At 37.6% G+C, this 24,149-nt stretch overlaps 1 protein-coding gene across 8 annotated transcripts in view; it reads right to left on the bottom strand.

The window, feature by feature from the left end:
- Tmem164 (transmembrane protein 164) overlaps positions 1–24,149 on the bottom strand; it is a 163,293-nt gene that overhangs the window by 87,498 nt on the left and 51,646 nt on the right. For 6 of the 8 annotated variants that reach the window (XM_047536140.1, XM_047536144.1, XM_047536146.1 and 3 more), the window contains one exon: positions 10,801–10,850. The exons of 1 other annotated variant lie outside the window; for it this stretch is intronic. In XM_047536140.1, the coding sequence (XP_047392096.1) occupies positions 10,801–10,850 (50 nt within the window). Of the gene's footprint in view, positions 1–10,800; positions 10,851–12,863; positions 15,119–24,149 lie in introns of those variants that run through there. One more of the 8 variants, XM_047536143.1, reaches the window with a different exon arrangement.

Below are 24,149 nucleotides of genomic sequence, written 5' to 3'. Positions count from 1 at the left end.
GTGTTGTAAGAGCAAAAGTAAATTCACACTAGAGATGGCAAAAGGCAAAAGAAAAATTCATGTCATGAAAGATAAATCTGAGTCTCTCACGAGCATACAGAGGAAAAGGAAAGTTTATCTTAGAGATCCTTCCACAGCTGATATTAGTAAATGTACTACTATAATATACCAAATGAGGAGTTCAAAGAAGAAATCAAAAATGAACCACTCCATGGAGTCCCAGAAAGCATTAGCTACATCTATTAACCATTCATGGACTGCAAGTGAAGGTTGAACATTTGCCTAGCATGTGCAAGGTTGTGGATTTGATCCCCAGCATTACCAAAAAGAAAAAAAAAAAAGGGGGATCTTTTCAAGGACTTGATAATTTAAGATAATTACTTAACATTATAACATCTAATCTAAAGCAACCATCTGAGTCAAATAATGTGAAGCACTGGCAATACTTCCATTAAAGGCAGAAGCAAGAAAAGGATCCCTGCCACTACCACTATTATTTAACATTATCCCAGAAGATCTGGCCAAATTCAATGGGACTTGAGGCAAAAAGAAAAAAAAATTGTCCCTTAAAAGGAGACAAAGTTCCCATATAGGATTTGATGATTACTTTTCAAAACAATTCAAGGGAAAAAGCTGAAAAACTATTAGAAATAAGCATAGTAGCCAAATACAAAACAAATACATACGACTTCGAAACCTTTTCTTATGCACCAATAATAACTATTTGGAAATTTAATAAATAAGTAATACCATTCGCAAACTACGAACTGGCCAGGAACGATGTTGGTGAGAAATATGTGGGAAACACAAACAAACACACACGCACATACTCTCTCTCTCTCTCTCTCTCTGTCTCTCTCTCTCTGTCTCTCTCTCTCTCTCTCACACACACACACAAAACTAAAAAACATAAAAGGAAAGTACATTAAAAAATAAATTAAGAGCTGGGGCTCAGTGGTAGAGCACTTGCCTAGTATGTGTGAGGCACTGGGTTTGATCCTCAGCATCATATATAAATAAATGAATAAAATAAAGGTAAAAATTAAATCAAGTCTTTTCCTGAATGTAAAGACTCAGTGTTGTAACTATGCCAATGATATTAGGTTTACAGTAACTCCAACCAAAATCCTAGTAGAATTTTGGGGAGAAAAACATTTACGCTGATTAAGAAGAAATAAATGGTTGAGACTACTTAAGAAAAAACTATAGGTAAAGTGGTAGGTTTATGAGATGGTAAAGAGAATCTGGTCTACCAGTTGTTGCAAAAACAAGAGTATAAAGCTGGTTGAAATCCCAACAGAGAGATCAATAGAATGGTACAAGTCTCTATATGTAAAAATCCACAGTACAAGCATAATAGTGATAATCATAGGCAAACGGTTATTCTGTGGTGCTCAAATAAATGACTATGGGGAAATATAAGCTATCTTCCTACCTCATGCTATTCACAGAATGAATTTTAGGTGGATTTACAAATTGAGTATTTTTAAAAACATTTAAAAATTGGATCATCTATCTAATCTTTTTTTTTTTTTTTTTTTTTTTTTTTTTTTGTGGTGCTGGGGATTGAACTCAGGGCCTTAGTGCTTGTGAGGCAAGCACTCTACCAACTGAGCTATATCCCCAGCCCCATCTATCTAATCTTAAAATGGGCAAAATATTTTCAAGTAAAAAGCACTGGAAGAAATTAACATAGTCTGAAGGGGTTTTGTAAATCAATCACTTTCACCAAAAAAAAATGCTAAACTAATAATGTTCATCAAATTCATCAGTAGAACATTCCTTAAAGGCAATGTGGAGAAAACATTTAGTACAAAATTCATAGAAGATTTTTACTGTTTATACATGTAAAACTTGTATGAATCAACAATAAAAATACTCCAATATACAACTGACAACATGAATTAACATCTAGAAAATAAAATATATAAATGGCTAAAGAAAAGACAGGTATGAGGGCACATGCCTGTAATCCCAGTGACTTGGGAGGCTAAGGCAAGAAGAGGTTCACAAGTTTGAAGTTGGCCTCAATGTATCAGCGAGACCTTGTCTCAAGATAAAAAATGAAAAAAGGGTTGAAGATGTATCAGTGGTACAGCACCCCTGAGTTCAATCCCCAGTACTGCAACTAAAATAAAATAAATTAAAATGACTAAAGTATATATGAATAATAAATATGTTTGAAAATCTCTATAATAAAATTTGAAAGAAAATAAAAGAACTAAGGGAAAGAGCATAGGGAAAAGCGAAGCCACAAGTGAGATGTGTGAGAGAACTAAGGGGGTTCCTGGCTCTCCTCTCCCCTGGATTTTCAAAAAGAAATCTTATTTATTAAGAGCTGGTGGGGCAAGTTGATTCATATGATGGGACTGGGTATGTTCTCTAAAAGTCAATGAGACAGGTAACTTTCATCAAATTTGGAAGTACAACAGTAAGTGCAAAATGATCTCCAAGAATATATAGTCATCCCTCATTATCCCTGGGGGATTGTCTCCAGGACCTACTACAGATGCCAAAATCCACGGATGCTCAACTTTCCTATATAAAATGGTGTCGCATTTGCATATCACCTATGCATACCCCCTGATGGGTACACTAAATATTTTCTAGATCACTTAAAATATCTGATATAATATATACATTATCTAAATAGTTGTTACGTTAAATTGTTTAGGGGCTAATGACAAGAAAATATTAAAAACATAAATTTTTTTTCAAATATCTTAAAGCTGAAGATGATTGGATCTGTGGCTACAGAACTCACAGATTGAAGATGATTGGATCTGTGTGGCTAAAGAACTCACAGTTATGGAGGGCTGACTACATTGGTTTTACTGAAAATTGAGTTAACAGAATTCTGTGGTTAGATGTTGAAAGTAATGGTGGATTGCTCTTCAGGAAAGAACCATTAAAATCAGCCAAATGACTAAAAAGAAAATGGCTTAGATTCAAAGAGACACAGAACAGCAGTGCATGTAGAAACAAAATACAACGAATAATTCTGGTGCTGCTATATGAGCACCCACAAAGAGGAGGAGCCAGGAAGGATAAGAGACCTTCGAAGGTTGGCAGGCTGGAATTCTAGGAATTGGAGATACTGGAGATCATCAACAGGGCACACTGCCCAAGACTGCTGTGGTGGTGGGCTAAGTAGAAACCCCTGCCAATTTTAGCCGCACATTTTGGATACAGCTTTAAGCTGGGGCAGCCTTCCCAGCAGCAGGCTATAGCAAGAGGACTTAGAAAGTTATATATCAACTAAGGTACACATAAATAAAACAGCCTGGGACAAAGCCAGAACACTGGGGAATTGTCACTCCCCCTTGTCAAGTGTACCATGGGAGCCCTGTGGAGAATCCTGCCCCTTGTGCACCCCAGAAGAGAACTGCCAGTACCATCCCTGCTAGGAGCATGAAGTTGCTACATGTATCATAATGCTTTTCCTGCAGTAACTGGGCGAGCCTACACAAAGCATATGCTAAACAGTGCTTCATTGGGAAGCTGGCAAGTCATGCAAGGCTGGCACAGAAAGGGACCAATGCAGAAGGTAAAAGACAGCAGACAATGCTAATCAATGAGCCCATAGGACACACTAGTATAGAAACCACAGCAGTGCCCATCTGTGTGCATTGAGATGTATGGAAGTGTAAATAAGTTGATTTCATGCTTTTAACCCTTCAAACAATAATAGAATAGTAGAAAATATTCACTTTAGCAACATAAGGTAGTGATTAGGAACATGAGCTCTGCAGTCAGAGAGACCCTGGATCAAATCCCACAGGCATCATGCACAAGTCAATTACACCACTGAAACTTTCTGAGCCTCAGTTTTCCTGATCCAACTAAGGATACTATTAGTATTTTCACATAGGTTTGTTGGAAGGATTAAATGATAGAGTCCATGTTGGGTATTTCCCACCATTCTAGGCACAGAGCAAACCTCATTATGCACCTTAACAGGAAAAGAAAAGGAATGCTGACCTTGCCACTAGGTAAGCTCTGTCAAGTTACTTAGCATTTCCTGGCCCCTGACTGCTTGATTTGTAGCATGAATAATTTATTCCTTTGCTCGCAATATCATTTAAAGGATTAGATGAGATGCCTGAAGACAAAATACTTTGAAAACAGTAAAAGCTAAAAGCAATATTGGGCAGAGTTATTATTTTATTTTCTCTCTCTCTTTTTTATTTGGTACCGGGATTGAACTCAGGGGCACTTGATCACTGGGTCACATCCCCAGCCCTATTTCGTATTTTATTTAGAGACTGGGCCTCACTGAGTTGCTCAGCACCTCACTTTTGCTGAGGCTGGCTTTGAACTCGAGATCCTCCTGCCAAAGTTCCCAAGCCACTGGGAATACAGGCATGCACCACTGCATGCAGTTCAGAGTTATTATTTTAAATAAGAGCTGTCGGACTGGGGATATAGCTCAGTTGGTAAAGTGCTTGCCTTGCAAGCACAAGGCCCTGGGTTCAATCCCCAGCACCACCAAAAAAAAAAAAAAAAAAAAAAAAAGAACTGTCTACTTTCTAAAACCTTGATTCTCAACTTCACAATGCACACAGTATTTTCACACAATGGAATAATATGCAGCCATTAAACAGGCGTGTATTGTAAAAACTTTGAGGCATCTTCAGGGAATTGCGCTAACTCGTTAAGTCCTTAAACAAAAGTCAATCCAAAGTTGCATACTATATGATTCCACTTATATAATACTCATGAAATAACAAAATCATAGAGAAGAAGTACAGATTAGTATTTGATGGTGTCAGGAATAGGGTACAGGTGGGAAGGTGGTAGGTGTGACTATAAAAGAACAAGAGGAGAGATCCTTATGATAACATAACTGTTCTGCTATAACAAATTGTAACAATATTGATATCCTAGCTGTGATACTGGACTATAGTTTTGTAAGAGGTTACCATTGGAGGAAACTAGATAAGGGGTACAAGGGATTTCTCTGTATTTGCTCTTACAATTGCTTCTATATTATACTTAATATATAATAATAATCACATATATAGTAATTTCGAAATGCAAAGCTTGATTTTAAAATGATGTGAGGAGTTTGGAATAAGATGAGGAAAAACTCATCATTAAGTGAACAAAGGAGAATAGAAAATTATAATTAAAGACAATCTGGGTGCCGTGGCACAGGCCTATCATGCTAGCTACTCAGGCAACTTAGTGAGACCTTGTCTCAAAGTGAAATAAAAAGGGTTGGGGATGTAGCTCAGTGTGAGAGCATGTGCAAGGTGGTCCCCAGTGCTGAAAAATAAAAAAGACATAAAGGAGTAAATACTCATCTAGAGATTAGGAAAAAAGGAAAGGGGAATTGATGAAGATAAAAGCCGAACATTAAAAAATACAGGAAAAAGGAAAAACAGATCCAAACCTGATTCTATGTACTGACCAAAAAGTCATAAGGTATGTACCAAACTGATTAAAATACAGAAGAACATGAAAATAGACAAGATTAAGTCTAAGAACAAAGACATAACTACAGAAGAGATAGTTCTAAAATTATAAGATGCTAAACACAACTAAATTTATAGTAACAAATTGAAAAACCTAAAAGAAAGAATTTCCTAGCAAAATACAAATGTCTAAAATAGAGCCAAAATGATTTAAATAAATTATCATACATGACACTGGAAAGGTGATTATGGGTCTCTCCACAGAATACAGAACTAAGACCCAATGTGCTTCATGACTGAGTTTCATCTGACCTTTAAAGAACACATAATTTCTTTCTTCCTTCCTTTCTTTCTTTCTGCAATAAAAGGAATTGAATCCAGGAGGGCTTAAACCCTGAGCCACATCCCCAGCTCCACCTTCTTTTTAAAAAACTGAGACAGGGTCATGAACTTGTGATCCTCCTGCCTGAGTCACCTGAGTTGCTGGGATTACAGGCATGTGCCTCTGTGCTCGGCTAAAGGATACATAATTTCTAAGGGTAAGTAAATTATTACAGGCCAGAGAAAAAGACAAAAAACCATTCAGTGGTACATTTTACATAGCCACAATAACTTAATCCTCAAGGTCCTGAGAAAAGAATACTCCAATCTCACTTACATACTGAAGATTCTAAAGAAAATATCAACTCTGGCAATGTATCAAAATAATAATATACTATGATCAGTAGATTATTTTAGTAAGGTAAGAGTAGTTCAAAGCCAGAAAATTCATCAACATAATTCAATGTATCAAAAACTTCAATGAGGGTCAGGAGTGTAGCTCAGTGATAAAGCACTTGCCTAGCACGTGCGAGGCCCTAGGTTCTATCCCCAGCACTGCAAACAACAAACAACAAAAAAACTTAAACGAAAAACAAAACCCACATGATAAATAGATGTAGAGAAAGCATTTGATGAGATACAGAAATTAGTTTTAAATAATGTTTTCAGTAAATATGTAAATTAAACATCAAAAAATAACAAAAATCAACAGAAAATGTGGAGGAACACAGAAAATATTTCAATTTATAATCACATTTAGGTAGTCTACCAGCACCTCTTTTAAAAATTTAGTTCTGTCTTTGAGTTTCTCATAAATGCAACAAGAAAATGAAATAACTAGAAGAACCATTGGAAAGAAAAAACTAAAATAAAATTTAGCAGAACTAAACAAGAAAATTTGGTAACATGAAACATGAGATAAATTTTTTTTGTGGTGCTGTGGTTTGAACCCATGGCCTTGTGTATGTGAGGCAAGCAGTCTACCAACTGAGCTATATCACCAGTCCAAGATAAATATTTTTGAAACCAATAATATTTTTCTATTTTAGCAGGAATCAATTAGAAATGGAAAAGGGAAAATTATTACATGCATAATAGGGAAAACAGCTGTTCTTGAGGAATAAATGTATCAATAAAGGCTTAGAGTAGATAAGAAGGACAGATCTAATTGAAAGATATAAAACAAGATCTGAACCAATGGAAATACTATTTCTTAGATTAAAATAACTATATAATAAAAAACTAAAATATAAATTTAATGTAATTATATTTAGAATCCTAATAGGGTTGGTGGGCAGTGACTAAAATGACTTAAAATGTTTATTTAGGAAAAAGTGTCAAAGAATAGCCAAAAATATTTTTAAGCTTATGCAATCAAATCATTGTGACTTTGATAAGCAAACAAATAAAAAACTGAAATAGTGCAGGGTGCAGTGGCACACACCTGTAATTCCAGTGATTAAGGAGGCTGAGGCAGGGGTATCCCAAGTTCAAGGTCAGCCTCAGCAATTTAAAGAGACCCTCAACAACTGAGCAAGATCCTGTCTCAAATTAAAAAATAAAAAGGGCTAGGGATGTAGTTCAGTGGTAATGTGCCTCTGGATTCAACGCCCAATTACAAAAAAAATCAAATAGATAAAATGGAAGAGAATCAACAGACCCTAGTATATTAGACATTTAATGACTGACAATGATGGCTATTCAGTTTACAGAGTAAAAGTTAGTATATTACTCTAGCACACCTATTTCCCATCATTGATAAAGTAATCTTAAACATGACTAGAAATCCAGAAGTTATAAAGAGAATCATCTTTGGATATGGAAAAAGTGTAAAATAATTATATAGATATATCATAAGGAAACAATAATGACAGATAAAAAGATATCTTACCAATTAAGAAGAGTATGAATAATCCATAGGAAAGTGGGCAGAAGATATGAATAGACAATTCAAAGAATAAGTTTAATTGAATAGTAAAAAAAAAAAAAAAAAAGAATACTGAAATTCAGTTTGAACTACATCCATTAGGGTGTCCTATTATAAAAAGAATCCTAACACCTATTATTTACAGATACAGAAAATAATAATCTCATATATTAGAAAAAAAAAACAAAAACTAAACTACAACAGCCTGATTTGTAAATCAATATGGCACCATCTGTTAACATATATATATTTATCTACAAGTTGAAATCAACAGTATATAAGGTCACATGCACAATGATGTTTATTTCACCATGGATTTTAGCAGCAGAAATCTGGGAAGAAAAAAAATGTTCATTAATAAGGGAATGACTAATTAAAGTACTCTGTTCCCATGAAATATTTTGCAGCTTTATAAAAGAATAAGATCTATACCAATACACTTTGATAGATTTCATGAGATATTGTTGAGTGCAAAATGTAAGATATATTAAGGTATACATAAATCACTAATTTGTAAGATGAAAATATTCTACAACGTACACAAGTGTGTGTGTTCCTATACTCAAGAAGAACACGAAAGAACACATATTGGTTTGGAAATATGCTGTGGAAAGGTAGAGCCAGAAGCTACTCACAAAAGAGGAAAGAAAAGGACCACCATAAAAAATAAATCCAGCAATCATTATGTATTTATACATATGCATAAATGTATAAAAATTTATATCGCTGGCAATATAGCTCAGTTGGTAGAGTGCTTGCCTGGCTTGCACAAGGCCCTGGATTCAATCTCCAGCATCCAAAAAAAATTTATATTAAATTTAGAAAAGATACCAAAATACCTCAATATACAGGGGCTGGAATTGTGGCTCAGTGGTAGAGCACCTGCCTAGCATATATGAGGCCCTAAGTTTAATCCTCAACACTACACAAAAATAAATAAAATAAAGGTATTATGTCTACCTACAACTTAAAAAAAATTTTGAAAACCCTGAATATACAATTTGACCTCTGCTTATTAAAAAAGGAAGGGAATAACCAAAATTATCTTTTGGGGGTAAGATTAGGGGAGTTGCTGATTGTGTTCTTTGTGACTCTGTATTTTCTATGATATGAATTATTACTTTCATCATAATGAAATAATACTAATGAATGTTACTTTAAAAACATTATACTGAATAATTGAGCTCATTTTGGAAAATCAAGGGTTGGGGGGACAGGGTTAAATACCCTTTTCCCTTAGGAGCTATCCAAGTAACAAATATCTAAAATCAGGATCCATTACCCTTACCCAGCAGAAAGTTACTCACCTAAGGCAAGAGACTAAGTGGCTATTTCAAAGAGCTATTTGAAGCAGCAAATGGGGTATTTTTTCCCCTACCTAACACTTTAATGACTTAAGTAAATCAGAAAGCCATTTACACCACTCTCAATTATCCAAGGATCTGCCAAGCTCTTTACACTTCCTCTTCCCTTCCTCTGGCTTGTGGCCATTTCACTGCTCACGAATTGCTCCAAAATGGGGGCCAGGGAAGGGCAAAAGAGATGAAATTAATTCAGTCGATTCAGCTTCTCATTAGCAACTCTAATAAAAGGTTTGATAACTGAGATGGTCACAATTCATGGTTAAAATGACAGTTTCAGGACTCTAGATAATTTCATTAAGGAAACTTGCCTTTAGAGAAACAAGATTTGCTTGCAATCTATACTTTAATAGATTTGATGCTTGCTATTTTTAAGAGTCAGGACTTGTCTTAAGGTGATATTTTTCTCATTTTAACTTTCATTTTAAGAAAAAAGTCATAACCAAATTATATTGTTTTACGCTGTGTGCATGTACCAATATGTAACAACAATCCCACAATTATGTACAACTATAATGCATCCATAAAATTGTGGAGAAAAAACCTCATGAAAACAAGAACAATGTCCTTCAATGTAAAGCAACACATTCTCAGTGGAGCAGCTGGATCATAATGCAAAGGTATTTCAGGGAAAAGATGCTGTCTGGCCCCCAGCATGTTCTCAAGAGCAAATTTAGGAAGGCAAAAACTTCCAAGGAAACAAGCCTTGGCCATACGATTTTGTGGTATGTTCTCTTCTTTTGCTTTTTTAATATATTTTTTATTGGTACATTATAATTATATACAATGGCTGGATTCATTGTTACATATTTATGTATATGCACACAATGTAATATAATTTGGCCAATATCATTCCCCAATATTTCCCCTTTTCTTCCCTCCTCCCTCCTATGGTCCCTTTCCTCTACTCTACTGATCTCCCTTTAATCTTCATGAACCTGCCACCACCTTTCTTTTCCTTTTACCAGAAGAAAACTTCCCTCTGGTGGGTACTACAACTATTCCCATTCTACAGAAAAGCAAACAGACTCAAAGGCTATTACTTGCCCAAGAACATACAGCTATGAACGAGGAGGCCCATCCCTACCCAGTCTGTGTGCTTAACTGCTGAAGCCCTTCTTTCAATCACTGTAGCAGACTGTACCCTTCACATTTATTATGTACAGGAAACTCAGGTCTGTAATCTGGGGGTGGGGTGTTAGACTTCATTTTTTCTGTTCTTCCTATGTCTTTACATCTTACAAGACAGAAAAACCAAATAAAGGAAAACAAGTCTCTTAACCTACATGCCTTGTCTCTAGAGTAACAGTGGCTCTTACCTCATTACTTTTACATAAGTATCAGGCACTGTTGTTGAGTCCTTTCTATGGATCAATCAGTTCACCCTTATAGCAATTCAAGGATGCAGTTCTATTGTCATCTCCATTTTTTAGAAAGGCACCTTAGGTTCACAGAGGTTATGGGATTTCAGCATTCCAGATTCCCTGCTCTTTTTTTTTTGGTCCTGGGGATTGAATCATGGGAGCTGTACTACTGAGCTACATCGAAACTTTCAATTGGCTATAAAGGATTTGTCAGGGCTTAACAAAAGCCACATCTCCACATACAGAATTTCCCTGTTTCGGCAGGCCCTCACACATTTTTCTTCCTTGGAGAAGCCCAGAGACAAAGTAATATAAGCCCCAGGTGTTCACAGCACATCACCATTTGTTATCAAATAGACAAAACAGACTGAAGAGAAATGGTAACAGAGCCAAAAACAATTTTCTCTTACTTGAAGACCACGATAGCTCCCGGACTTGGAGGACAGGCCAGGAGGAAGATCTGTAATGGAAGAATTAAGAATGGTTAGCAAGAGAAATGCTAGACACAGTGAGATGGTATCACTTTAATAACATACAAAAAATAATCAAAGTTCTAACACATACAAAAAATGTAATATAAAAATTTTTTAAATTAAAATGGTAAAAGTTTTATGTTTTGATGTATTAATTTAAAAAATAAATTTTAAAAAATTTAAAAGGCAAGCAGGTGTTTTTCCAAAGTTCATGTTTGTGTTTACACACACATGCATGTGTGTGTGCACGACTGTGAGACAGAAAGAGACAGAGAATATGTGTGTGAGAAAGTGATAAGACTCAATTCTTCAATGCTTTAACTTTAATATGACACAAGTAGTCAGTCTTAGAAGCTTTTAACCCAGGGCATGTAAAAATAGATTCTGAGCATGAAACACAAACACACATATCGTCTGGTTTGCCTATCCTGGGGGAAGGTGGGTTTATCAATACCCACCACAGCCAAATTTAGCAAATAAAAATACAGGACACCAAGTTAAATTTGAATTCCTGATAAACAATGAATAATGTTTTAGTAAAAGATGGTCTTAAATAGTAAATGGAACATACTTATACTAAAACATTGTTCACTGTTTATAGAATTCAGATTTAACTGGGTATCCTGTATTTTATGTGGCAACCCTATCAAAATGCCACCCCCAGGTTCCAAACCTCCCTTTGATTTGATTCTCTTGTTTATAAGCATGCCTAGGTGATTTTTACTCTTCCATTCTCCTCTCAGGTCAAACCAAACTAAAAGAATCTTGTCCTTCTAAGAGACCAATCAGTTCCCTGCTACTTGGAGTGACCTAAGCCTGGATTACAAACTTTGAAAACCCACAGCCCTTTGACTTTCATCTATGTGGCACTTACTCAAATGTTTCAGGAAGAGACAAAAAAAAAAAAAAAAAAAAAAAAAAAAAAACCCTGCTGCAAAACTTGCTGTTAAGCATACAAATTCCTGGGTTCTCCTATTAAGTATTCTGATTGCACACTTCTGGAACCTGAGGAATCTGCATATTTAACAAAAGTTCCAGGAGCTCAACCCTTCCTAGAAGCTCTATTTGCCACATGTTTGATCTTGGACTGAACTATGACAGGTAAAGGCCATTCTGCAGAACTAAGGGACAGACAAAAGAATGAAACTTCTATTTGTGAAGTTCCTTTTCCTATAGGGATTCAAAGATGTTTAGGAATCATTGATATATGTCCCCATCCTGTTGAGAGCTGTGATGAATATGTATTATTTGCATTATGAACTTGTTGGGTTTGTCATGTGTATGTTTTTAACATTCGGTTCTCTCAGAGTCTACATTTAGAAGAAAAGGGTTCTATACAGAAAATCATTAAGGAAACACACCTGCTTGGCAGCTTGAATGCCTGCCAAGAGGAAGAGAAAGAAGAATAGAAGAGAAAGGGTCTTAAAAAGAACAGGACTCAGAGTCCATCACCTGCACAATACCTCATCAAAGAACCCCTCCAAGGAAAAAGCCATCAAGAGAGAATGTGCCTTTCCCCCTGTGGATCAATTTGATTAAAAGTACAAAGCCAAGGATAATTACAGGTCTACAATCCTTTAATGGCACTCTCCAAATCCAAAAAGCTCTCAAAATGAAAATTTGGAGTATTTTTTTTTCAAAGCAAATGTGGTAGCAAAATATGACTTGGAGGTGAGGCTATTTACACATATTTATTGCACCTGTGGTGAATATTCACATATTTTCCATAAAAATAATAATTTGATTGTGGGATGCTGTCCCAGACCCCCTGCAAATATATGTAAAATATTCTAACATGCATAGTACTGACTTTGTAAAATTTAAAGGATTCTGATTTCTGAAATACATCCATCCCTTCTGGTTTGGGATAAGGATTGTAGACTTGGAATTTTATTTATCCAAACATTACCTTATCCCCACTCCCCAGCCCACCCCTTAGGAGCAGTCCAAGAAAGAAATAAAGTGGTATTCTTTACCCCTCCAGCAGTAAAGTTACTCACCTTAGGCAAAGGACCAAGTTGAAGGCTGCACATAGTTACCCAGCATCAGGCCCATCAAAGGCTATATTCTGAAGCTATAGTATACAGAGGAGAGAGGGGCCCCAGCCATCTTGGAAAGGTCCTTAGTATGTCTGGAATTTCTAAAAAGCCAAGTCAGTAGCCTTTCTGAGCTTCTGGAATACCCCAGATACTTCTAAGATGCTCAACTGAGAAGTAAAAATGCGACACTGGGCCTCACAGTTAAGTCTTACTTTTCTATACCCACAGGCGAGATGGGATAAGCAGATTCTTGGGGACCAATTTCTCTGTATCTCCAGTTGGTTGGTTCTCATTTTCCCTTTGCCAGATATCCAGGAACCTACTAAAGGGAATGAGCCTCCAGTTCCAACCTAGTTGGTTGTCCTATTATCCTCCATCAGTCACAGAGCTAACTTCTTTAGAGGCAGCTAATCCAGTCTTGTTTCTAAATGAGGTTTCCAATAGTTATTTTCATGTGACCAAATCATTCTAATCAGCACTTTGGCCTTTCTCATCTTGCCTATTTATTCCCATCACCAAGATGGAGAGTACAATCTTTAAATCACACACAGAAGAGTGGATCTGAAAAAGAACCCCCAAATCATCACATTCCATTTTTAGTAATCTTAATACCTCCTCTAGCAACTTCGGAGATTTGTGGCATTGAATATCTCTGCTCTCTCATGCTGGGGTCACATCTGTAATCGTCATTAGCCAATGGAGCCTTGTGAAAATAACATTTTCATTTAGAAGCCCAAGTACCTCAGCTCTTGCCTGACTATTCCTTCCTTCTTCCTTGGGGGGTTTCTAATCACCTCCAAATTTTGCTACACGTGTTTTAGACTAGAAGACAGAAATCTAAACTATCCCTTGAGATACAATAATGTAGGAAGAGAGGACACTTTTAAGTGCAAACAAGGAAGACAAGCATGCATCTGAGACTATCCCAGTTCCAATTTGCTACTCTATATTCAAGCTAAAATCTGTCCAGCTGAGCCCATGAATTAAAGGGCACGCACAGGTAGACTACAGAGAACTGCCACTTTCGCATTGCCTGGTAGGTAGACAAGACTGTGTTTTAAACCCCATTTTACAAAAGAAGAAACTGAGGGAGAGTTCTGACAAGCCTTCTGAAGATTCCCCATGTTCCCTAACTTCATGTTTAATGCATTTTCCACCTCACACCTGACAGACTAGGCCAAAGTTTATCTTCTTTAGACTCTAGCCCTGCCCCTTGACCACATGGGGCCCAGGAACTCATCCCAATGGCCTCATGCCTATGCCACCAAACAGATCCTAAGATGCACTCTCTATACTATAAGACATCCCCAAACACAAACCTAACAAGACAGCAAATGCTTATGCAGATGAGTTTCAGAGTCCAGCATTCTGCAAAGGCAGGCTCATTATCATGCCAACCTGACTCATACCCGGGTCTTATGGGTGCTTGCAATTCTTGAAACTGAGGTCTTTTGGGCTGAATTTCCCCAGGAAAATCCACAGTTTTCTTTCAATACCATACCCTCTTATCTTCTCCAGGAAAGGATTGTCCCCAGCCATATCAGTTCACTGCCATCCTCCTTCACTTTCCCATCCGCTTCTACACTACCCCAACACTAGACAGAATATACCACAATTTTCATAGCATGTAAATATGAAAGCTTTTGTTCAGAGGAAGAAGTGCTTGGTACTAGGAGAAATGTAATTGGGAAGAGGGCCCAGTAACACAGATCATCCTCAACATGGGGTTAACCAGGTTAAGCAGTGAAGGGGCAAGAAAGAACTAAATGAAAAGGAAATAAAGTAACATCTACAGAAAAATAGTATTTGGCCTGGCCCACAATCTCCTCAGGCTTAGTCCTCTCAGCATCAGTACTTCTACTCTGCCTCCTATGTGGGCACCCAGTTATCTGAGTGTTCCTAAGGACAAGTGCATATGATCATTACCCACCAAAAGAAAAATCAACTCCCTGGGCTGCCCAAAGTCTGTCCTAAGGCTTTTTCCCCTAATGTTCAGATGTCTGGGCCCTTAGCGTCTCTCTTAGGACCACTACGATAATCTCTTTACTGGTCTCCCACCTCCAGGCACGCTGCTGCAAGAAGGATCTGTCTAAAATGTGGCTCCGATCTGTCGTTTAAAATCCTTCCATGGCTCACCAATACCGACAGAAAAAGCTCACGATCCGGTGTGCAGCAGACAAGGCCTTCTTCACTCCAGGCTCCACCTATTTTCCCAGCATGGCAATCTTATGCATTATGCCAAACTGCATCCTGAATGGACTTCATGGTGACCAACATGCTTCTATGACCTCATTTCTGATAGCTTCATTTTAAGATCCCTTCATTCTAAGATCTCTTCAAATACCAAAATGCAAGTATAGTCAAGTCCATTATACAACATGAAATAGTATTTACCTTTCACCTAAGCTCATCCTCCTGCATATCTCAATTCTTCCTAGATTATTTAGAATACCTGACATAATATAAAAGCTACATGAATAGTTGTTAAACTGTATTGTTTAGGGAAAAATGACAAGAAAAATACCTATACATGTTAAATACAGACACAATTGTATTCTCTGTATATTTTCACTCAGCAGTTGGCTGAATCCCTAGATGTGGAACCCAAGGTCATGGCTGTATATCATTTTAAGGCCTTTGGCCCTGTCATGCTAAACTGCACACTAGAAAAGTATCTTGAATTGATACTCCCTCCAGGAACAAATGAGAATATGTTTTCTACTGGAATCTGGCCAACAGGTAATATCAGTTGTTAATTATTACTTTTCAGGGCAAAACACATACACATACACATACACATACACATACACACACACACAGTTTATTGTTTTAATTTGCATGTCTCAGATTACCAGAAATATTAACATGTTTTCTACAGTGTTATTGGCCAGGCATATTTCTTCTTTTGGGATGTGACCATCTGTGTACTTTGTCTATGATTCAACTGGTATGTTCATTGTTTACTGAGTTGTAAGAGTTATTTATATACTAATAACATTTAATACAGACATGACATTTACTGCAAACATTATTCCCAAGTTGTCACTGACATAGCTCTGCTTGTGTTTATCTTTATGTACAGAAGCCTTTTTGTCTTTATGTAATCAGATGTATTTGTCATTTCCTTTTCATTTGGCTTATGTCTTTAATATAACATTTTGAAAATTTTACAACCCAAGAATTAGAGTCTCCTATTGTTTTCCTAATTTTAATTTTAAGATTTAAATCTCCAACATCAAGAAACTATACCATTGTTACTTCTGTTCATGATTTCACAATGGCCTTCCCATCTTTCCATCTTATGGCTAATTCTTATTTACCTATTGAATGCAAAATGAAGCATCACTTTCTCCAAGAAATGTTCCCTATACTCCATGGTTAATCACTGGTCTTCAGTACAACTGGTACCTCCCTTAGTTTACTTCTTTCTGAGAATTTACCATTTTTGTCAGTGTAAGGAACTTACAAAGAAGCTTTCCTTAAGGATTTAGATTAAAGGAAGCAAAGAATCCCTTCTTCCACAGTAGATTGTAACCTGCTTGAATTACACCTAAAGAAGGAAAGGAGTTAGCCAACCACATTGGTATTCAATAAGGAGATCCTCAAAGACATATGTGGTAATGTCCACACCCAGGCTCATAAATATCAAGTTTTCTGGCCTCACTATCAAGTTTACCTCTGTTAAGAGGAGGAAGTAGGACAGGCAGTATTGCTAAGTGTTTATGAGCACAGGCTTTAGAATCAAGACAGACAGGGATTCACATGCTGACTCTACCATTCACTAGCACTGTGGCCTTGGGCAAGAGATGGGAGGAATTTTCATCTATAAAGTAGGGGTAAAAATAGGACCTATGTCTCACAGGTTTGGGAGAGGATCAATTGTGATAAGACAAGCAAAGTATTTGGCACAATGCCTAGCACATGCCTAGCCCTTAATACATAGGAGCTATAATTATTCTCATTTGAACAGAAAGTCCAACCCTACTGTGAACTACATGGGCAACAGCTGATACTAAACTTGCAATTCATTTAAATTCACCCGTTCTAATTCTATGCTTGCATAAAAACATTCCGATATATGACTCAGCTTCTCTTGTCCAGCTGCCTACAGAGAGAATGCTACACCACTTAGGCTTAGTTTCCTCATCTGTCAAATACAGATTGCAATAGTACTATCTCATAGAGCAAATGTGAGAAGTGAATGCTTGAACTACTTGGTTTGGTGCATAGTACAATGTAAGGATAAAGTATTAGAGCCAGGTGCAGTGGCACACGCCTGTAATCCCAGTGGCTCAGGAGACTGAGGCAGGAGGATTGGGAGTTCAAAGCCAGCCTCAGCAATTTAGCAAGGCCCTAAGCAACTCAGTGAGACCTTGTCTCTAATAAAATAGAAAAAAGGGCTGGGGATATGGCTGAGTGGTCAAGTGCCCCTGGGTTCAATCTCTGGTACCAAAAAATAATGAGTATGAGCTATTGATAGCCTCGTCCTTACCGGATACCCTTTCTCTTCTCCTCTCACTGAAAATTCCATCCAAGCCATTGACGAGTTCTATTTTTTCCACAAGACCTTCTCCAGTAACTCCAGAAAACAACTCTTTTTTTCTCCAACAGCCCAAAGAACTCACTGGGTTTTCAGATTTCATTTAATTTGGGACACTAGATGACTCACTGTCGTTACACATGATGTTATAGCTGCATTCAGTGTTATAGTAAGTTCAGAGCTAGGATCTCATTCCCAATTTTCCCTCCTGGCAAATCTTAAATTGCCATTGTTGAACTATTGAACAAAGTCCAAAGCCCTTTACAGGGCAATTGAGGCCCTCCACGATGTGGTCTCCAGATGCCTCGCCAGTTTTATCTCTCACAATGTCTTGGTTTTCTCACTTGAACCTCAATTTCCACATTTGTGCACTAAAAAGAATAATAGTGCTTAGCTGAAGTATCAAGCCCTCAACTGTTGATTCTATGCAGGTATGAATTGTTTTCTAGACATTTCCAAGTGGGTGTCACATAGGACTTTAGATCTGGCACGCCTAAATCTGAACTTGTCATCTTATTTCCCTAACTTCTTCCCTATCTATTGCTCCTCAAAATGGGAGAGGAGAGGCAACTCCTCCACAGAGTAGAACTCCAACTGAGAAGGGTAAAAGGAACAAGGAAAACAAAGTCACCAAAAGGCAAACACTGCAGAAATAACTGTTGCAGGCAAGAACTGCTGACAGATGCTGTAATTAGTGATGAAAGTATTATCAATTTTGTATGTAAGATACTTGCTAATTAGAAAGGGAAAAACAGTAATTTTGCAGTGGTGTTTAAAACCTGAGATACTTCCCTAAGTAAGTGACTGGGTTTAGCATCGCAGGAATAAGACATGTCATCATGTACTCCATGATATGATACCTAGAGATCAGTACGCCATTTCTGTGACTTTTTTTTTTTTTTTTTTTTGCTGTGCTGGGGATTGAACCCAGGGCCTTGCTCAGGCTGGGCAAGCACTCTACCAACTGAGCTATTTCCCCAGCCCTCCACGATAATTTTGAACAAACTGTATAATCTCAATCTATTCATGAATAAAATATCACACAAGCCAAAACTAAGGACATTCCACAAAGAAACTGACCAGAACTCTTCAAAATTGTAAAATCACAAAAAACAGAGAGTAAGGAACTGTCATGGATTAGATGACACTAAGAGAAAAATTAAATGAAACATGGACGCCTAGACTGCATGCTGGAAAAGAAAAAGGACTTTAGTGGAAACACCACTGGATGTGAATAGAGTCTGTAGTTTATTCAGTGGTACTACACCAACATTAACAGTGTTGACAACTGTACTATAATTATATAAGATGTTAACATTAGGGGAAGCTAGTTGAAAGATATACAAGAACTCTCTGAACTATCTTTACAACTCTCTGTCAATCAAAATCATTTAACAAAACAAAATTTAAAAATGTATTATCAGTCAATCAATGAGTCTATCTTCAAAACTTAGAGCTATCTTTGATACCTCCCGTCTTTCTCAACCTCCCACATGTAGTCAGCCTCTGTCCTATCATGTTGCCACTTCAGTTTATCTCCAATCTGTCTTCACTGTGTTTTCCTAATTCCATCCCTATCATTTTCTGAAACTACTACAGCAGTTTCCTATGTGACCTCCAGGTCTCCAACATCTCTCTCCTCCTCTAGTCTAGTTCATATATTATTGCCAGGTTCCTAGTCTTAAAATAGCACCCTGATCATGTTATGCTCATTCTTAAAATGTTCAGGTGACAGATTTATTGCAGTACTTATCAGAATCCCAGTGACTGTAGAAAGTGACAAGATGATCTGAAAATTTACATGGAAATGCAAAGAATCTCAAATAGCTGAAAAAAACCTGAAAATAAGACCATTACCTGTTCTCAAAATTTATCACAGATCAACAGTAATACAGTGCAGTACTAGCATAAGGACAGGCATATAGACTAATGAAATAGAATTGAAAGTCCAGGGCTGGGGCTGTAGCTCAGAGGCAGAGCATTTGCCTAGCATATGTGAGGCACTGGGTTCCATGCTCAGCAGCACATAAAAATAAATGAATAAAAGTATTGTGTCATCTACAAATAAAAGAATGTCCAGAAATAAAACCTTATGACTGATTATCAACAAGAGTGCAACACCATTCAATGATTGAAAGAAATAGTCTGTTCAACAAATGGTGCTAGTTATTCTTATCCATATGCAAAAGAATGAAGCTGGATCCCTAATTAACAATCACAGACAAGTTTATACCAAATCAATCAAAGATATAAATGTAAGAGCAAAAACTATAAAACTTATGAGCACAGGCATAAATCTTCCTGACCTCAGATTCAACAGTGGAGTCTATGATATGACATCAAGAGCACAAGCAGGAAAAACAAGCATGAAGTCAACTTCATCAAAATTAAAATATTTTGTGGTTCGAAGGACACTATTAGGAATCAAAAGATGAGCCAAAGAATGGGAGAAATAATTTTACAAATCATGCATCTGATAATGATCTGGTGTCCAGAATAAATAACTAGCTCTTAAAGCTCAACCATAAAAAGACAAATAACCCAACTAAAAAGGGTGCTAAGGATTTGGATAGATATTTTCCAAAGAAAATAGACAAATGACCAATATGGACATGAAAAGATATTCAATATCATTAGTCATCAGGGACATGGCAATCAAATCCACACTTCACACCCACTAGCATGGCTAAAATTAAAGGGACAATTACAAGTGTTCACGAGGGTGTGGAGAAACTGGAACCCTCTCACACTGTCAGTGGGGATGTAAAATGGTGTTGCCACTTTAGAAAAAGCCTGGCAGTTCCCGACAGGTTAAACATAGTTATCATATGACCCAAAGATTCCATTTCTATATCCATGAGACATGAAAGTCTACATTCACCCAAAAACTCATACATAGATGTTCATAGCACATTATTCTTAATAGCTGCAAGGAAGAAACAACCCAAATGCTCATCAACAAGCAAATAAAGACACAAAATATGCTATAAATCCACACAGAATATTTTTTTACTGCTAAGAGGAGTGAAGTACTGATCCATACTATATGGGTGACCCTTAAAAACATTATAGTAGGAAAAAAAAAACCAGAAAGCACTCAAAAAAGATCTCATAGGACTCCATTTCTACAAAATGTACAAGGGTCAAATCTATTGAGTTTGTACAAAGTAGATTAACCATTGCTTAGGGTTGGGGGTGGAGGAAGGAGAGGTAGTGAGGGTGATAGCTAAATGATAACACAGGTTCTTTCCAGGGTTATGAAAATGTTCTAAAAATGTCTATGATGTTGGCTGTACATACCTATGAATATATTAAGAACCATTCAATCCTATACTTGGAAAAAAATATTCAAATTCCTTGATTTGGTATTCAGGTCACCCCTTCGTCCTTCATCATTTGGGGATCAATAATGCTCACTACTCCCTCTGACCTGCCTTTCTATCAAGCCAAGATCAATTCTTCACCATTACCCATATACCCTATATAGTTTCCTACCTTTGCCTTTGCTCCATTTTCCCCCCTAGGGCTCTCTCCAACCAATTTGTCTTCAAATGTTTATATCCTGCTTCTCTTACAAGGCCCAGTTCTAATGTTTCCTCCTATGCAAACCCTTCTCTGTTCTTCAACCCTTACACAGTAGGTTCTCAAAACATTGCTTACTGGAAGAATAAAGGTAAGTAGTTTCTCCCATACAACAGCTGCCTCTGCCAGAGGATAATCCCTCCAAAGCATAATTTTACTTCTTTCTTCTTTTCTTGATTCACAGCATTTCACTGCTTCATACCCCTTACGAAGTCCCTGAAAACAGTTCCAAACTGCCACTCTCTACTTCTCCCAAAACCCTGTCCTTGATGAAGAAATCAAATTATGTTACAACAGGGCTGCCGAGTACAGCTGTGTAGGTTGTGCACTGCACAACCCTAGTGGCGCCATTCAATTATAGTCTATGTGAATGGCACCCTCTCCTAGGGTTGTGCAGTGTATAACCGTTCGTGGCAGCCCTGCTTGGAAACACCTAGAATTTGGAAACAAAGGAAAAAAAAAAACAATCAGACAACCACTATTAACTATACCGTTGTTGAGAAATAGGCAGATTTCCAAGTCTTACCAAGAATATGTAAAAGAAACTCAAGAGCACTCAATTTTTGCAAGGAATTTGAAAAAATGGGGAACATCAGCAGGGTGCAGGGGTGCACGCCTATAGTCCCATCTACTTGAGAGGCTGAGGCAAAAAGATCACTTGAGCCCAGGAGTTCAAGATCAGTCCAGGAAATAGAATGAGACTCTGTCTCAAAAAGAAAAAAAGAAAGCAGGAATATTCAAGAGAAACATTGTTATTGATGTGCCTCTATTTAGGGAGAGGGAAAAGGACATACATACAAAGGTGTATGGACAAGCAAAAAGGGACAGTTCTCCCTGGCCTACCAATCCCTAAATGGACTCTCATGAGACTCTTCAACTCCATTAGAGTCTGACTTTAGATTATCCAACAAAACCTGCTGAAGTGGCTTCAGGAATCTTGATATCAGAAATGGCTAATAGACATAAGTGTTACTGTTTCTATATAGGTCTCACTTTCATTATCCATTTATTAATTGGAATTGAGCTTTATCAATATGTCTCCTATAAAGCTGGGGCTAGTGACTCAGCCCATTAGAAATCAACATCCCCCGGTAAGCAGATAAAAACTTGGCTTTGAGCCTGTGAAACAAATTGCAGAGTTAAACCCGTGCCAACTCCACCACAGCTCAGATGCCCTCGAGCTCAGCCAGAGCAGCCAACTTGCTCCCTTCTCCCTAGCACTTCCAACATACCGGCAGTAACATGGGACTCTCCAAAACGGAGAGCCACCAAGGACTGGACAACAGGACAGACGTTAGGTTCGTTTCTTTTTGTTGGCACTCCAGTTTAGTTCAGCCTCCAGTTTCATATTTGCTCTATCAAACATATCTCACTCCACTTCTTGCACCCCTCTAGACATCCCTTGCACAACCCACCCAAACCTATGCTTCCTTTTCTGAACTGCATTGGTACTTGTTGGTACTATAGGGTACAGCTGCCCCACCCCCTTATCTGAAAGGAACATATTCCAAGACCCTCATGGAGGTCTAAAAGTGCAAATAGTGCCAACTCCTATATACACAATGATTTTTCCTATACAGATATACATACATACCTATGATAAAGATTAATTTATAAATTTGGCCCAGAAAGAGATCAAGGACAATAACTAATAACAAAATATAACATTTACAGTAAGATTATAATAAAAATTATGTGAATGTGATCCCCCCCAACACACACACATTACTGTTGCATTTGAGCTGACAACTGAGATGGCTATTAAATAACTAACGCGTAACAGCATATAAGGTGTAGATATGCTGGAGAAGGCAAAGATTTGTGTCCTAGGCAGGACAGAGCAAGACAACATACAATTTCATCATGCTACTCAGAATGGTGCATAATTTCATATTTATGCATTGTTTATTTCTGGAATTTTCCATGAAATATTTTTGGACCACACAGTTGACTGATAACAAACTGTGGAAAGGAAAGTGTGGATAAAGAGGACTATCATAATTTTTTCTTTTTTTATTAGTGCATATTAATTATACAGAATAATGGGTTTCACTGTGGCACATCAGTACATGCACATAACATATTTTGGTCATTTCTACTCCCCTATTACCCACCCTCTGTTGATTATTCTTCTCTCTGATTTCTTTTTTATTAGTGCATATTAATTATATAGACTAATGGGTTTCACTGTGGCACATTTGTACATGCACATAACATATTTTGGTCATTTCCACTCCCCTATTACCCACCCCTGTTGATTACTCTGACTCTTCCGAATAATAACAATAACAGGGGCTGCAACCTTTTCTTGGGGGTGGGGGGGACCAGAGATTGAACCCAGGTGCTTAATCACTGAACCATATCCCCAGTCATTTTTATTTATTTTTTTATTTTGAGATGAGGTCTTGCTAAGTTGCTCAGAGCCCTATAAGTGGCTGAGGCTGGCTATGAACTTGTGATCCTCTGACCTCAGCCTCCCGAGTTGCTGGAATCACAGGCATGTGCCATGGCGTCCAGCAGCAACTTTTCTTTACTGAGTACTTACTGTGGGCCCAGCACTGTAGTGAGCATCTTACATATATTCTTTCATGTTTTCCCCATACAAATTATATTATATAAGTGATAAAATCACTACCATTTACAAATGAGGAAAGTGATCTACACAAAGGTTAAGTAACTTGCCTTTTGTCCCACAACAAATAAGTAAAGCAGAACTGTGATTCTAATGGTCATGTACTGTGACTCTAATGGTCAGGTTCGCAGACAGCACTCCCACTTCTTTATCAGAGGATAATTTGCCTTTTGCTGAGTTCCCTCTTCCCACCCCTCCCCATAGTGCCTACTGCAGTGTCTGACACAGAAAAGCTCCCCAGGACACCTGGGCCAGTATGCCCTGCTCCCTGGCAAGAGCCCCACCCAGGACACAAGCTAGAAGAGAAAGGAAGAGGATCCAGTGAGCATGAAAAGGCTTGAGCTTTTGGAGAGCCACAGGAGTCCTCTTCCTCTGACCCATTTAAGAGAAGATCATGCTGCTGCCTTGACCTCCATCCCAGAAAAATATTTAGAACAGGATGACCTGGTTGCCTTGAAACTCTTCGAGAAAACTCTGAAGTAAAAGAGCCTAG

The sequence above is a fragment of the Sciurus carolinensis genome, chromosome X, assembly GCF_902686445.1.
Source record: "Sciurus carolinensis chromosome X, mSciCar1.2, whole genome shotgun sequence".
In the NCBI taxonomy this organism is placed as follows: domain Eukaryota; kingdom Metazoa; phylum Chordata; class Mammalia; order Rodentia; family Sciuridae; genus Sciurus; species Sciurus carolinensis.
Note: the sequence above shows the minus strand (reverse complement) of the source record. Positions and strands in the feature narration are given on the sequence as shown.